This window comes from Cryptotermes secundus, unplaced genomic scaffold, assembly GCF_002891405.2.
Source record: "Cryptotermes secundus unplaced genomic scaffold, Csec_1.0 scaffold10, whole genome shotgun sequence".
NCBI classification, from domain to species: domain Eukaryota; kingdom Metazoa; phylum Arthropoda; class Insecta; order Blattodea; family Kalotermitidae; genus Cryptotermes; species Cryptotermes secundus.
The window spans coordinates 757,192-770,476 of NW_019735554.1; the positions used below are offsets into that span (position 1 = coordinate 757,192).

Here is a 13,285-nt window from a genome sequence, read left to right on the forward strand (position 1 = left end):
TGATGCGTCCTATATGCTTGTTAAATTACTGCATTATGTTTAATTATTGTTTCTTTTATGAATGTAGTTGTAAGGTGTCTAGTTCTGTGTTTAAACTAACATATGCATATGCGACATGTTCTATATCTGATGGCTTTGGAAGCAAGTAAGGATTTATGGAATTAAAATAAAGAACAGATACACAGATATTTCTTCATATAGCTCTGAATGTACGTGTAAAAGCAATTTTTGTGTGAACATGTTTCAGACATTCTGTAGCCTACGTTATAAATGCAACAGTTTTATTTGACAAGGATCCTTCAAATGGAAACAACTATTCTGCTGTGCCACAGTGCAAGTTGTATTTTTCTTCTTTTGCAAGACCTTCTGCAACCTACAGGTGTGACTGGACAAAACTACACTTTATACGTAGCTGAAGATGTCAAACAACTGAATACTTATTGAATTATTAAGGCCTGTAAGACTACGTGTTATCTGAAGACAGCATCTGTAAATGCAGAAGATGGTATACAGGAGACCTGGGGTGCTTGTGTCATCAGCCCCCTTTTCAATGGTACTTTAATAGAAGTAGCTATTTAAACAAATTAGAAGACTGCTTACTGACTGCTCAGAGATCATCCGAAATGGTTTGTGCAATGGTTCAAATTCTATGGAAAACATTTCAAACAGAAAATGTCATGGATTATCAACTTCTCAGACATTTCTGCATATATGTAGGATCTTTATAAACAATGGAACAAGTATGGCTTATAATGAGAAACTAGCATCAACATCATCAATATAGTAATGTTATATGGAAAAGTCTCATATAAATAAGGGTACCGTTTCTGGCACTTTCATCATAACAAGCAATTACTAAGCAGGCACTACCTTTTTGCTTTAACTGTGACTGCAGGCTCATTTCCTACGCTATAAGTAGCTCGCAGTCCATAAACATACCATTACACCATACCCTGCACCTTTCTTTTATTTGCTCTACTGCTTGCTGCCAACAGCATAAAATCCATTTTGTTTCATAAACTCAAGAACCATACAACTTACTGGAAAAGTGCACCAGACATGTAAAGTGAGCTTTCTTTTATTAATCTCCAGCTTTTGTTCAAAACAGCTTTCATTCTGATAAAAAGTTAAAAATTCCTGTACTACAAGTGAGAAGTGCATAGAAATGTATTCTGGTAGTGTTATTTATCGTTGTCAAATTTTAATTGGAACTGAATATGCTGACACTTTTAGAAGAATTTCCCAACATCAACCAAATGTACTAAAACACTTTCAGCAGTTCTGAGTTCTTTATATGCAGACAGAAGGATGAACAAACAAGGTGAAGCTAATATGGGCATATCTAAGTTTTCACTGCAAAAACACAAAATAATTAACACCGTTTACTATGTTTGCATTATTTTTTTAATCTTAGTGCCACATAGCAATATATGTAATTAGAAGTTCAGCTTGAAGATTATGTATTTGAACCATTTTCAAATATTATAAGTACTCACTGTAACATGCGTCTCAAAATCAAGGAGCCTAGAAACCTTGAACTTAGCGTGCAAACTTACGGAAACTTGACAGTGCACACCTTGGGTGTACATCCCTTCTGCTTACAAGCAGCAAATAAAGAATTTACATCTCAGTGATACTTCTGTGTGAAAAACAAGATGGCAATTATGTAATAATGGGAATGAAACATGTTCACACCATGTACTGGGTGTCCAGATGAAAGGTATCCAAAATAAAAAATTTATATCTCATAAACTAATTGTTATACTGTATCCAGTTTATGTCATCGGAAAGGAAAACTCTGAAAGTTTTATCTCATGCCCAGCTTATGCACATGAGCCACCGCATTTCTGCCACCATGTCAGGAATCACCTGGACAGAGAGATGGCTAGATGGATTGGCAGAGGTGGACCGATCACTTGGCCTCCTAGGTCACCAGATTTAACCCCATTAGATTTCTTCTTGTGGGGTTGTGTGAAGAACATTGTCTACCAGTTTAAGATCAATGACCTTCATCAGATGAAAGCCCACATAAGGGACTCTGTAGCTACAGTAACACCAAACATGCTTCAAGCAATGCGGGGACAAAGTGGAATATATTCTGGATATTTGTCATGACACCAAGAGAGCCCAAAAGCAGCTGGCTGATTATTTCTTAACACCAGCAGGAGCAATTCCATCTCAGTGGAGTTATATTAATTGAACTCAACTGATACTTGTAGAGGATGAGGACTAACTTAACTGCTGACTTGTATCACACAGCATGGGCCATACTGTAGCAGTTGGCAATGCTTTAGCAGACATATTCTGTATTTGGATCATATTATAAGTTTTGGTTATAATACATACATATATATACTGTCACGTTTTGCTGTGTGTCGTGCGACAAATAACTTCACGCCGGTCTTGGATCTAGCAAAATTATTGCACACTCACTTTTACACTTACAGAGTTCACAATTTCATTGTCTCAATTACTTCTACTGCTGTAGTCACTTCCAGGCTTCAACTGTCACTTCGGTGACTGCTAGAATTCAACTGTCACTTCTGACAACTGTCTCAATTCCATTCACTTAATACAACTGAACAACTCATACTGCTTGTAACTGCTTGCAACTGCTCATAACTCATATTGAATACTGAATACTCAATACTGGCTGAACAGTGTTCGCTGCTCCTTATATAGGCTCGGCACAGACCACATAGAAAACACACTGCTGCTTGGCAACAGATATCAGGTATTGTTGTCAGGCGTGTTTACCGAGCGTTGCGCAGCAATGGGATGAGTGGGAGTATGTGACATCACTCTCACTTCCTGTTACGCCATCCAAGCATGCACAGAGTTGTTGCCTAGCAATGCGCCGATACAATCTGCAACTCTCACGTTGTGTGCGTGCCTCAAGGCCTCTGTGGCTCAACAGTTCCTGCACAGAGCCAATAAGCCATAATATGTATATACACACATACCATCTTCATCTCATGCAAAATTCTTTCCCAAGCCAAATCTATTCTGTTCTGCTTAGCATAGTCTCTTGCTCAACTGGCTGCACAAAATCAAAATTAGCAACTTCATCAACCTTTCATGCCATCTTAAGAAACAAGTGAATCACTGAAGTGCATTACAGAACAGTTGACACTAGGAAACCAAGCTGCAATGCAACTGTGTGAAGAATGGCTTGCTCTGTTGCCTGGAAGTTGAGTTTCTCAGTCTTCCACTGAGATGTACTGCCATGTACTCAATTTGCGCTGCTCCATTCAGTTCCAGGTGTTCAACTCAGGCTGAGAACAATTCTCAGAAATTGCAGTTGTGTTGAGGTTGCCAGTTTCCTTGGTGTGCCCTCACCCATATATTAAGTAAAAAATTTTGATAGTGTCCCTTTGTAATGGTGCAAGCTATAAATGTGTATAATATATGCTTTCTGAGATATAATTATTTTATGTTGGATACTTTTCATCTGGACACCTGTATTTTCATGCTTTAGGTATCTATATCTATGGCTCTACGGACCTTATGGACCTTCGCAGCTTCTTCAGTTTAATTTATATACAGTCAGTAGGACTCCTAGGACAGGGGATCCACCCACTGCAGGGCAACTACCTACACACACAATAAATGTACACAGACATCCATGCCTCAGGTGGGATGTGAACCCACAGCCCTAGTGTTCGAAAGGATGAAGACAGTTCATGCCTCAGACTGTGTGACCACTGTGATTGGCATGTCTTAGGTAACATAAAATTATACATGTGGCATCAAATAAGAGGGGAATAATAAAATTAAGAATTTTATTCCAAAGATCAGAGAAATATATGCAATATCTTGGACAAAAATAAACATTATCATGATTAATTTAGTATCTGTGCTGCCCTCTAATGATAACAACTCAAATTATGGATGAGTCTATTAGGTTATGTCACTGTGAATTCGTCAATTTTTTTATTCACATTCACTATATATTTAAAGAATGAAGCTCTATATGAATAAATTATAGATGCTTAAATATTACATTGTGCCAAAAGTCATGGGGATAGGTACCTAGTATCGTGTAGGACCCTCTCCAGCCCGGTGAAGTGCAGCAACTCGATGTGGCATCAATTCCACAAGTGGACAGAAGACCTCTGGAGAGATGTTGAGCCATGCTGTCTGGATAGCCGCCCACAGCTCCCTAGTATTTGTAGGTGCAGGATTTTGGGTGTGAATGGACCTCTCCACTACGTCCCATAAATGCTTGATTGGGTTCATGTCGGGCGAACGTGGTGGCCACACCATTCGTCGGAACTCTCCAGAATGCTCCTCAAACCAATTCTGGACAACTCTGGTCCGATAACATGGTGCACTGTCCTGCTGGAATATCCCATCATTGTGGGGGTACATGAAGTCCATGATGGGCTGCAAATGGTCACCAAGCAGTGTAACGTATGGGTCACCGGTCAATGACATGTTTAGGTGGACGAGTGAACCCAACTCATGCCACATGAACACACCCCACACCGGTATGGAACCACCACCAGCCTGCACAGTGCCTTGTTGACAACTGGGGTCCATGGCCTCATGAGGTCTGCAGCACACCTGAACCCTACCATCCGCCAGAAACAAATGGTACCATGACTAATCGGACCATGCCACGTGTTGCCAATCCTCCAGGGTCCACAAGCCCAGGTGAGGTGCTGTGTCCGGTGTCGTGGTGTTAACAGAAGCACTCTGGTCAGTCTTCTGCTCCCATATCCCATAGAAGCTAAAGAACGGTGCACTGACCTGCTGGATATGCATCTGGTACCTCCTGCATTGACTGTGGATGTGACTTCAGCCAGTGTCACTTGTCTGTTACCACGGACAATTCTAGCTAGATGCTGCTGGTCACGATCATTAAGCAGCCGTGGTCGGCCACTGCGCTGTCCACGGTGGGTGGAAATGCCTTCCACAAGGTATTCCCGGTACACACGTGATACCGTGGATCGAGAAATGTTGAATGACCGCACAACTTCAGAAATGGAATGTCTCGTCCGCCTGGCACCCACTATCATGCCCCATTCAAACTCCGATAATTCATGTCGGCTTGCCATGAGCAGACTGGCCAGTGTTCAACCTGACTCACGAGAGAACACCTCACAACTGATACTGCTCTGGGCATTCCCAAGCCATCATGGGACGGTGGCGCCACTTAAAAATAAATTTACATACTGCTATCCCATGACTTTTGGCACTGAGTGTATTTACCATAAGCACAATAAAAATAAATTAATATGCAGTTTCATGGGCAAGCCATTGCTACCTTGAATAAAGTGACTTCCAATTGCATTTTGTAAAGACTATAGAGTGTTTACGCTGTTGCAAGGGATACCAAAGGAAGGTTCATATAAGAGCATTTTAGTGTGCTTGTAATGCTAGATACTGTTAATAAGATTTGGTTGGTTGGTTCATATATTCACATATATAGGTATGTAAAAACTGTCTTTGTATTTACTTGGTATTAAAAACTGAAGCACAATATGAACAACTGCATATGATAAATTACTATAGGCATAATAAAAATAAATTCATGTAGATTTTTATGGGGAAGCTATTGCCGTTTGAAATAACATGACTTGTAATTGCATTTGTGTAGGAATCTGACTTGTCTGGGATTATTGTATGGGACACCAAAGAAATTTTTGCCAAATCATTACCATTTCAATGTGCTGTGTTCAGTCTAAACAGACACTGCCAACTTAACCCAGGCAAGGCCTGGGTCCTTGCAACTAATACAAAATAGATGTTCAATATTGTTAAGAATCGCCAATTTCTTCTCTCTCCCTCCAACCTTCTACTTACCACAGAGCTATACATCTTAAGATTCTGAACTTCCATTAACCTTTCACAATTTTCATAAATTACACCTTCCAACTTACCTTTTATATTTCTTTTGCTGCTTTGTACCACCTTCCACAACCACAACATTGCAGTCTTTAAATAATACTACACAGCCAGTCATAAACAGCTGCTTGGCATTTGTTTCTACCTTAAATTTTTTTGATGCATTTGACAATTCCTTTACCCTGCAATAGAAACAAAGTCATTTTACACATTAAATGTGCTAAATATAGTGTACAGAAGTGCAAAAAAAATTAAATATTAAATGTTTACAGCACCTGTACACAGCTACACTGACACCTAACGTAGTGTCCTCTTTTAATTTGCGCACTTTCTTTTCTCTCCTCTGGTCAGCAGTCAGCCTCCTCGCGGCATTTGCTTCTTCATGAGCCTTTTGGCGCTTAGCCATCTGTTCTCGTACATGGGCTTCTACCTTGGTTGGATCCCGAACTGCTTCTGTCCCCAGCACTCGCATCAAATTTGATATCCTCAGCTATACACAGAGGAAACATAACTTCACATAAAACACCAGTTCAATATGCTTGTAATGTGACACTTTATCTGTACTATGTTTTATGCTGGTTACTAGATTTAATTTTTCCATTCACCATGGCCAAGAAGGCTTGGACATGTTTGTAACCTATCACTGGGAGAGACAACAGTGGTCTGTGCGAACAGGAATGATCAGAAAATAAAAAAACAAAAAGTGCTCAATCAGAAGAACTTTCTTTCATAACATGCAAAAGGGGCCCACAGACTAGCAAGACTGAATAAGCAATCAATTAATACTACAGCTTCCGTGGTCTGTAGTCCACAAGCGAACTATACCGATCGAGTGACCGCAGCTTGTCGATGAAGTTAGTGCCAACTTTTGCGGATAGACGGTGTCATGTGGTCAGTGCATCGGATCCCCACAGCCATTAATTTCGGTTTTCTAGACCAGAGTCCCTATTTACTTGAAACAGCTCCTCATTTATCCTTATGAGGCCGAGTGGATCCCGTTCCAGACCCACTATTCCTCAGAAAATCTGGTAGCGCCGGGAATCGAACCCAGGAACTCTGACCACTAGACCACATTCAAAATTATTATACAATACAAGAAAATTAAATATATATAACTTGTGCAGTATATGTAAGATTTGAGGGTTTCACAGTAGTAACTATGAAGATTGCTGTCTTCTGTGATGTGGTGCTGTGTGGATCTTATGTGAACCGACAATTCGGAGGAACGTATCCCCCCNTCCATCTTTAGGGTAGAAAAATCCAATAGTGAGGAACCAGTGTGAGCAGGTTCCTGCATTCTCACTCACAGATTTATCTACCCTGAAGATGGAGGTGACACATTCCTCCAAGATGTCAGTTCGCACAAGATCTACACAGCACCTCATCCCAGAAGATGGCATTCTTCTTGTTCAATATATGCTTGAAAAACATGCTGTAATACAGCAATGTATTATAAGAATAAAGAAAATCTGATTCTGACGCAGTGTAAGCTAAATCAAGAATAACAGTAATTCATTCATTCATCAGTAATCTGTCAGATGACAGGTCCACAGCCTCTTCCAAAACAGTTTCTCCACTTAATGCGATCTTCTGTTTTTGGAAACAGACTATCCAGGAATAGTGATAATGTGGTAGTTTTTCCATTTGCTTTCCACATCGCAGTAAACAACCGTTCAAACCACTCTGGTCATGCCTGTTGCTATACGAACTTGAACCATCTCGAGCATCTCGAGCATCATTTTCTCTGTGCTTCAAGTCGCCGCTGATGACGCTGCTTCCGGCATCAGTTTTCGGTGTCTCTCTTCGTCTGATGCCTACCCTTTGACCTGTCCAGCAAGGGAGGCCCTGCCAGTAGCTACGCTACCGCTGGTATAGCTCTCAGGGTCCTTGGCATACTCAAACACCCTCACCACGATAAGGTGGAGACACCAACGAGGGGAACAGTAATTACTGCTGAAATAATTGAAATATTTGTATCTGTATAGACTGACCTATTATGATCAAGAATGACTTCTACAGCATGATCATTTATATTTTGAGTAAATATATTGTAGCGTGTTGTGTGTGTCACGCTACAAATAAGTTTACACCGTGTTTGATGTAGCGGATTTATTCCACTCACTCGCCTTAAACATTTTACAATCATTAGCTCTTGCAGTGTTACAATTACTGCTTACACAATGTCTTGGCAATACTGGACTGTCTTCTTCGGCGGCTTATAACAGACTGCTTCTTCTATGGAGGCTAATACCAAACTATCTTCTTCGGCGGATGGATCCAGACTAACTGTTTGAATGCATTCAACCCCGTTTTATAAGTAGTTACTATAGGATTCTGACGATGGTGTATAACACACTGATATGTTGGGTTTTTGGACTTTATCCATCGTCCTGGNCATATCAGCCCGTTTTATAACCTCGGCCGCTGCTATGCAAATGAACCCTCTGTTATAACCGTGGAGACTCCTGTTAGAACTACAATAGAGCAATTGTTGTTTCCTATGCAACGGTGTATTCTAGCGTTTCCATAGAAGTGACTCTTCTGAATTCCAGACACGTTACATTGCTCCCTTCTAAAGGTTGTTTGTCCCCGAACAGCCTAAAGGTTCTCCCACGGTTTCGATTCCGCGGTGTTCTGCTGGCAACGTCTGCATTTGGTCTTGGTGTCCTTTGTGCGTCTTTTTGCGCTGTTCATTCTACCGCATCCGCCCTTCTCTTCAGTGGTGCTCACCCCGAGCACTCCTGTAGCCGAGGATTTGTCGATCTCGTTGTTTTACATTCATTCCTCACTTCCATTCTCCATTCATCCTTGTTGGGGAGGCCGGTATTTCTATGTTACCGTTTCCTCCCATACGGACCGTTTTCCTTTTTCCGTTTTGGAGGGGGTCGACCCCTCCACAGTGTCCAATTCAGGTACTGACGCTCCGAAAAACGCTGATACCTCCTCAGTGTCAATTCTCTCCCCTTTCGCAATCTGCAGAATGTCCTAGCTGCTCCCTTCATGATTTTTAGCTCTAGCATCTTCTTGAGGGTCTTATGGGCGGGCCCTATTTCTCCCGCTGGTGGTAGGTGTCTTGAGCTGCTCCCTCCAATATTGATGGCGGTTGCTCTCTTCTTTTTCTCGTATAGAGACCGCTTGCCGCCTCGGTCCTTGATGCCGTCTTTTACATTCCAGTCTCGTTTGATATCTCATGCCAAACATTCATTTTTTGGGGATCCTAGTTACCACATTGCCATTGTTTTGTCCGTAACGCCTGTGTCCTGCACAGCATGTTATCTTTATTCCGGTGGCGGCCACTTCTTTCCGCTGGCATCCGAAGGTTCCCTGGGGAGTTTCCTTCTTGGAGGCATTTCTCCAGCGTCGTGCCACTGTCGCGCGACGGAATGTCTTCCTGCAGTTTTTTTTCTGCCGTGCCACTTCCACGCAGCGGTTAGTTCCTCCGTGGGCAATGGCCAATTCTTTGTGTGGCCCATGATTTTCCCCTGCCGAATCCTTCACTTTCTGGCGGTGGCGCTCCACGGCCAGTTTTCGGTCCCTGCGCCATTTCCTCGGTTCTCCGACCGGCATTATCGTGGCGTCTACTACGGGGACCTCTTTCCTCTGTGTTGCCTCAGGTTTCGTTTCCACTGAGGTCGGCTTTCCCTCTTCTTGACGTGCCTCCATCTCTTGGCAGGCCAACGTCTCATTGCGGGTATTCGGTGTTTCTTTTACGGGTTCTTTGACCAGCATCACCATGGCTTCTTGTCCGGGTACCTCTTGGTGCTCCACTATGGACTGCATCATCCTTTCCATCATTTCTTTCAGTTCCTTTCGGTCAGTCTCTCTCTGTGCCTTCCTTTCTTCCCTTTTGGCCATCCTATCAGCCTCCGCCTGTTCATGTCGGGCGTCAGCCTTGGCCTGGTTGGCGTCTGCTTTTTCTTGCATAGACTTCAAGAGCTCTAACACATGTTCCATTTTTCCTTTCGTAGGGTAGCACTAGGCGCAGAATAATTCGTTGCACTCGTCGCATGTTTAAGTTCGTAAAACACTTCTGACACCAATGTAGCGTGTTGTGTGTCATGCTACAAATAAGTTTACACCGTGTTTGATGTAGCAGATTTATTCCACTCGCTCACCTTACACACTTTACAATCATTAGCTCTTGCAGTGTTACAATTACTGCTTACACAATGTCTCGGCAATACTGGACTGTCTTCTTCGGCGGCTTATAACAGACTGCTTCTTCTATGGAGCCTAATGCCAAACTATCTTCTTCGGCGGTTGGATTCAGACTAACTGTTCAAATGCATTCAACCCCATTTTATAACCTCGGCTGCTGCTATGCAAATGAACCCTCTGTTATAACCGTGGAGACTCCTGTTAGAACTACAATAGAGCAACTGCTGTTTCCTATGTAACGGTCTATTCTAGTGTTTCCATAGAAGTGACTCTTCTGGATTCCAGACACATTACAATATATATTTACCTACCTGTGGCCTAAAACTCTGGGTGGGAGAAATTTAATTTTCAATAATAAGTGAGACTGAGGTAATCTTTGGGTGTGTTTGGGACAGCACTATTGAGTGCTGAATACACATGTTCAGATATGTAAGTACTGGATCACTTTTGTTTAATTATCTCAAACTTAATAAGATTTGTGAAAAAGAACTGCACTGGATATAAAACACGTTTTAGTCTTGAAGAAAGTCGTCTTCTGGGTTTAGGCACCACAGCTACTGCTCTCCGCATTCCAAGCCATTCAACTGCTCTCAAGATGGAGGCGCTACGTTCCTCCGAAACATCGGCCAAAACGAAGAATACACGGTGCCTAAACCCAGAAGACGACTTTCTTCATTGTCATCGCCATGAAAACCTCAAAACTTACGTTTTAGTCTTCTCTATAACTTCTGTCCAAAACAATTCTTGCTTGCAATACATATTTTTGAAGAGCTACACTTGAGGTACCCTCAAAAATGCATGAAGGTCACCATGTACTTTTCTTCAATTTTAAACAAAATTGGAATGTATTGAAAAATGTCACTCATGTTCAGCAGCTACAGAATTGCTTCATATGTGGGGTCTCATATTGGTGATTCTGTAATGGTTCATGATCATAATTCATTCATTATACAATGACCCTGGCAGAAGCATAGAGTGGACACAACACTTCTCACAGACTGCTGCTGTAACTGCCGACAGCAGACTGAATCATCAGCACTGACAAAATGCGCGCCATAAAGTGGTCTGATCTTGTCACTGCAATAAGTCACCAATATGAGACCCCCCACAAAGTGTTATCAATACTATTATTAAATTTATGGGTAGAGAAAAATACTAAGCAGATGAACAACAGCCCAAATTTACATTTATCTGAATCTTCATAAATTCATCAGTATTTGTTTAAATTCTGGAAAATGATAAGGGGCTTGCCTTAGGTTCTGGTGGTGGCTCCAGACCAAGTCGAATCTTTTCCTGTTCTTCTTTCCAGGCCTCACGTCGGTTCTGCCTCCGCAGCTTCTTCTGTTCCTTCTTTGTGAGGAACACAGGCATATATACAGGTTTCATAGGATCCGCTGCAAAATTAAGTACACTGCTCTTACCCGCTGCCACATCTCATGCAGCAGAATGTGTCTGCTGCCATGCATGATGTTTCAAATATAATGCTTAAGGGGCATATGAAGAAATGAAAGAGACAAAGAATGGAACAGAAAGAAAAACAAAATTTATTTGTCTCACAGTCTCAGAATTCACGTGGTGCTGCAGCAAAAGATTGCACAGTCACTTGAACAGCCAAATACTGTAATTGCCAATTCAAAGCAAAAATTTAAAAAAGTCCTACAATCATTTTCTATTTTAATCTCACAAGGAAACTGCTGTGTCATCACAGCAATGACAATATTACTGCATGTGGTCAAAGAACACTAGTGTCATGCCAATCGACTTGCTGTGTGGAGACATGGCTGCGGGTTCTCGGAAAAGAATAGCTTTTTCAGTTCATCAGATTTTACTGCATAAATATTTTTGTCCATGAATACTGCCTTTGTTTAGCTGATCTTAGAATTCCCCCTTTCTGATAAAACCATAAGAAGTTGTTTCTTGCTGTAATCTTCATTTCTCATCAATATTATAAATCAGAAATTGAAAAAAAACTACGTAGGTAAGTCAATAATTATCCGCAATGTAGCTATACATTTTATTTCAATACAAACAGAAAACTTACATTAACATCATTTTCAACATAGTCCCCTTGGTTTTCAACGCACTTGGTCCATTGTTGCACAAGCTTCCTGATGCCCTCAGAAAAGAAAGTTTTCGGCTGAGCAGCGAGCCACGCATGCACCGCTTCCTTCACTTCTTGGTCCGAGATGAATCGACAGCCCCTTAATGCCTCTTTGAGTGGACCAATCAAGTGGTAGTCAGAAGGGGCGAGATCAGAACTATATGGAGGATGAGCCATTACATCAAACTTGAGTTTCCGGAGGGTTTCATCAGTGTGGGAGCAGTATGTGGACGGCCATTGTTGTGCAACAACACAACACCTTTCGACAGTAGTCCTCGGTGTTTGCTTTGAATTGCAGGCTTTAGCCTGTCAGTAAGCATCTCACTGTAACGAGCACTGTTTATTGTCGTGCCCCTCTCCTGATAATGTTCCCAATACTGGGCCCTGTCAGTCCCAAAAAACTGTAAGCATCAGTTTTCCTGCAGATGCTTGGCTTTTGAACTTTTTCTTTCTGGGTGATTGTGGATGTTTCCATTCCATACTCTGCCATTTACTCTCCAGCTCGCAATGATGGATCCGAGTTTCATCACCAGTGATGATTATGTCTAACAAGACATCACGTTCGTTACCATAGCGATCCAAATGTTGTTGGCAGATGTCCAAGCGCGTTTGTTTTTGCAACACTGTGAGTTGTTTTGGGACCCATCTTGCACAGACTTCATGACACCCAAGTCTGTTGTGGATGATTTCGTAGGCAGAACCATGACTAATCTGCAGACGATTTGCCACTTCATCAATAGTCACTCGTCTGTCTAACAGAACCATGTCACGTGTATGCTCAATGTTGTCCTCATTTGTGGCCGTGGATGGTCATCCGGCTCCTTCCTCATGTGTAACACTTGTGCGACCATTTCTGAATTTTTCAGTCCATTCACTGACACTCCGTTGCGGCAAAACACTGTTCCTGTATTGTGCTGAAAGTCTTTGATGGACTGCGGTCCCTGATACACCTTCCGACCACAAAAACCGGATCACTGAACGTTGCTCTTCTTTGGTGCAAACAGAAAACGCAGCCACCATGATTAACAGCAAGGCAGCAACGATGGAACTGACCTAGCAACATCAAACCTGCGCAGAAATAATGACAAGGAAACCACGCATGGCGATGCTGCGCAAAACGACAGTGTTGCCAACAGAAACACAAATACAACTGCATTGCGGATAATTATTGACTTT

General features: G+C 42.0%; 1 protein-coding gene across 3 annotated transcripts in view; it reads right to left on the reverse strand.

Annotated features, from left to right (window-relative positions):
• The window catches only part of LOC111869517 (U4/U6 small nuclear ribonucleoprotein Prp3), a 51,679-nt gene that overhangs the window by 16,503 nt on the left and 21,891 nt on the right, over positions 1–13,285 (reverse strand). For all 3 annotated transcript variants that reach the window (XR_002843680.2, XR_002843679.2, XM_023861097.2), the window contains exons 9-11: positions 11,260–11,402; positions 6,126–6,340; positions 5,886–6,032 (exon numbers count right to left, since the gene is read on the reverse strand). Coding sequence is in view for 1 of the 3 variants with exons in the window: in XM_023861097.2 (XP_023716865.1) it covers positions 5,886–6,032; positions 6,126–6,340; positions 11,260–11,402 (505 nt within the window). In the remaining 2 variants the exon portion in view is untranslated. The remainder of the gene's footprint in view (positions 1–5,885; positions 6,033–6,125; positions 6,341–11,259; positions 11,403–13,285) is intronic.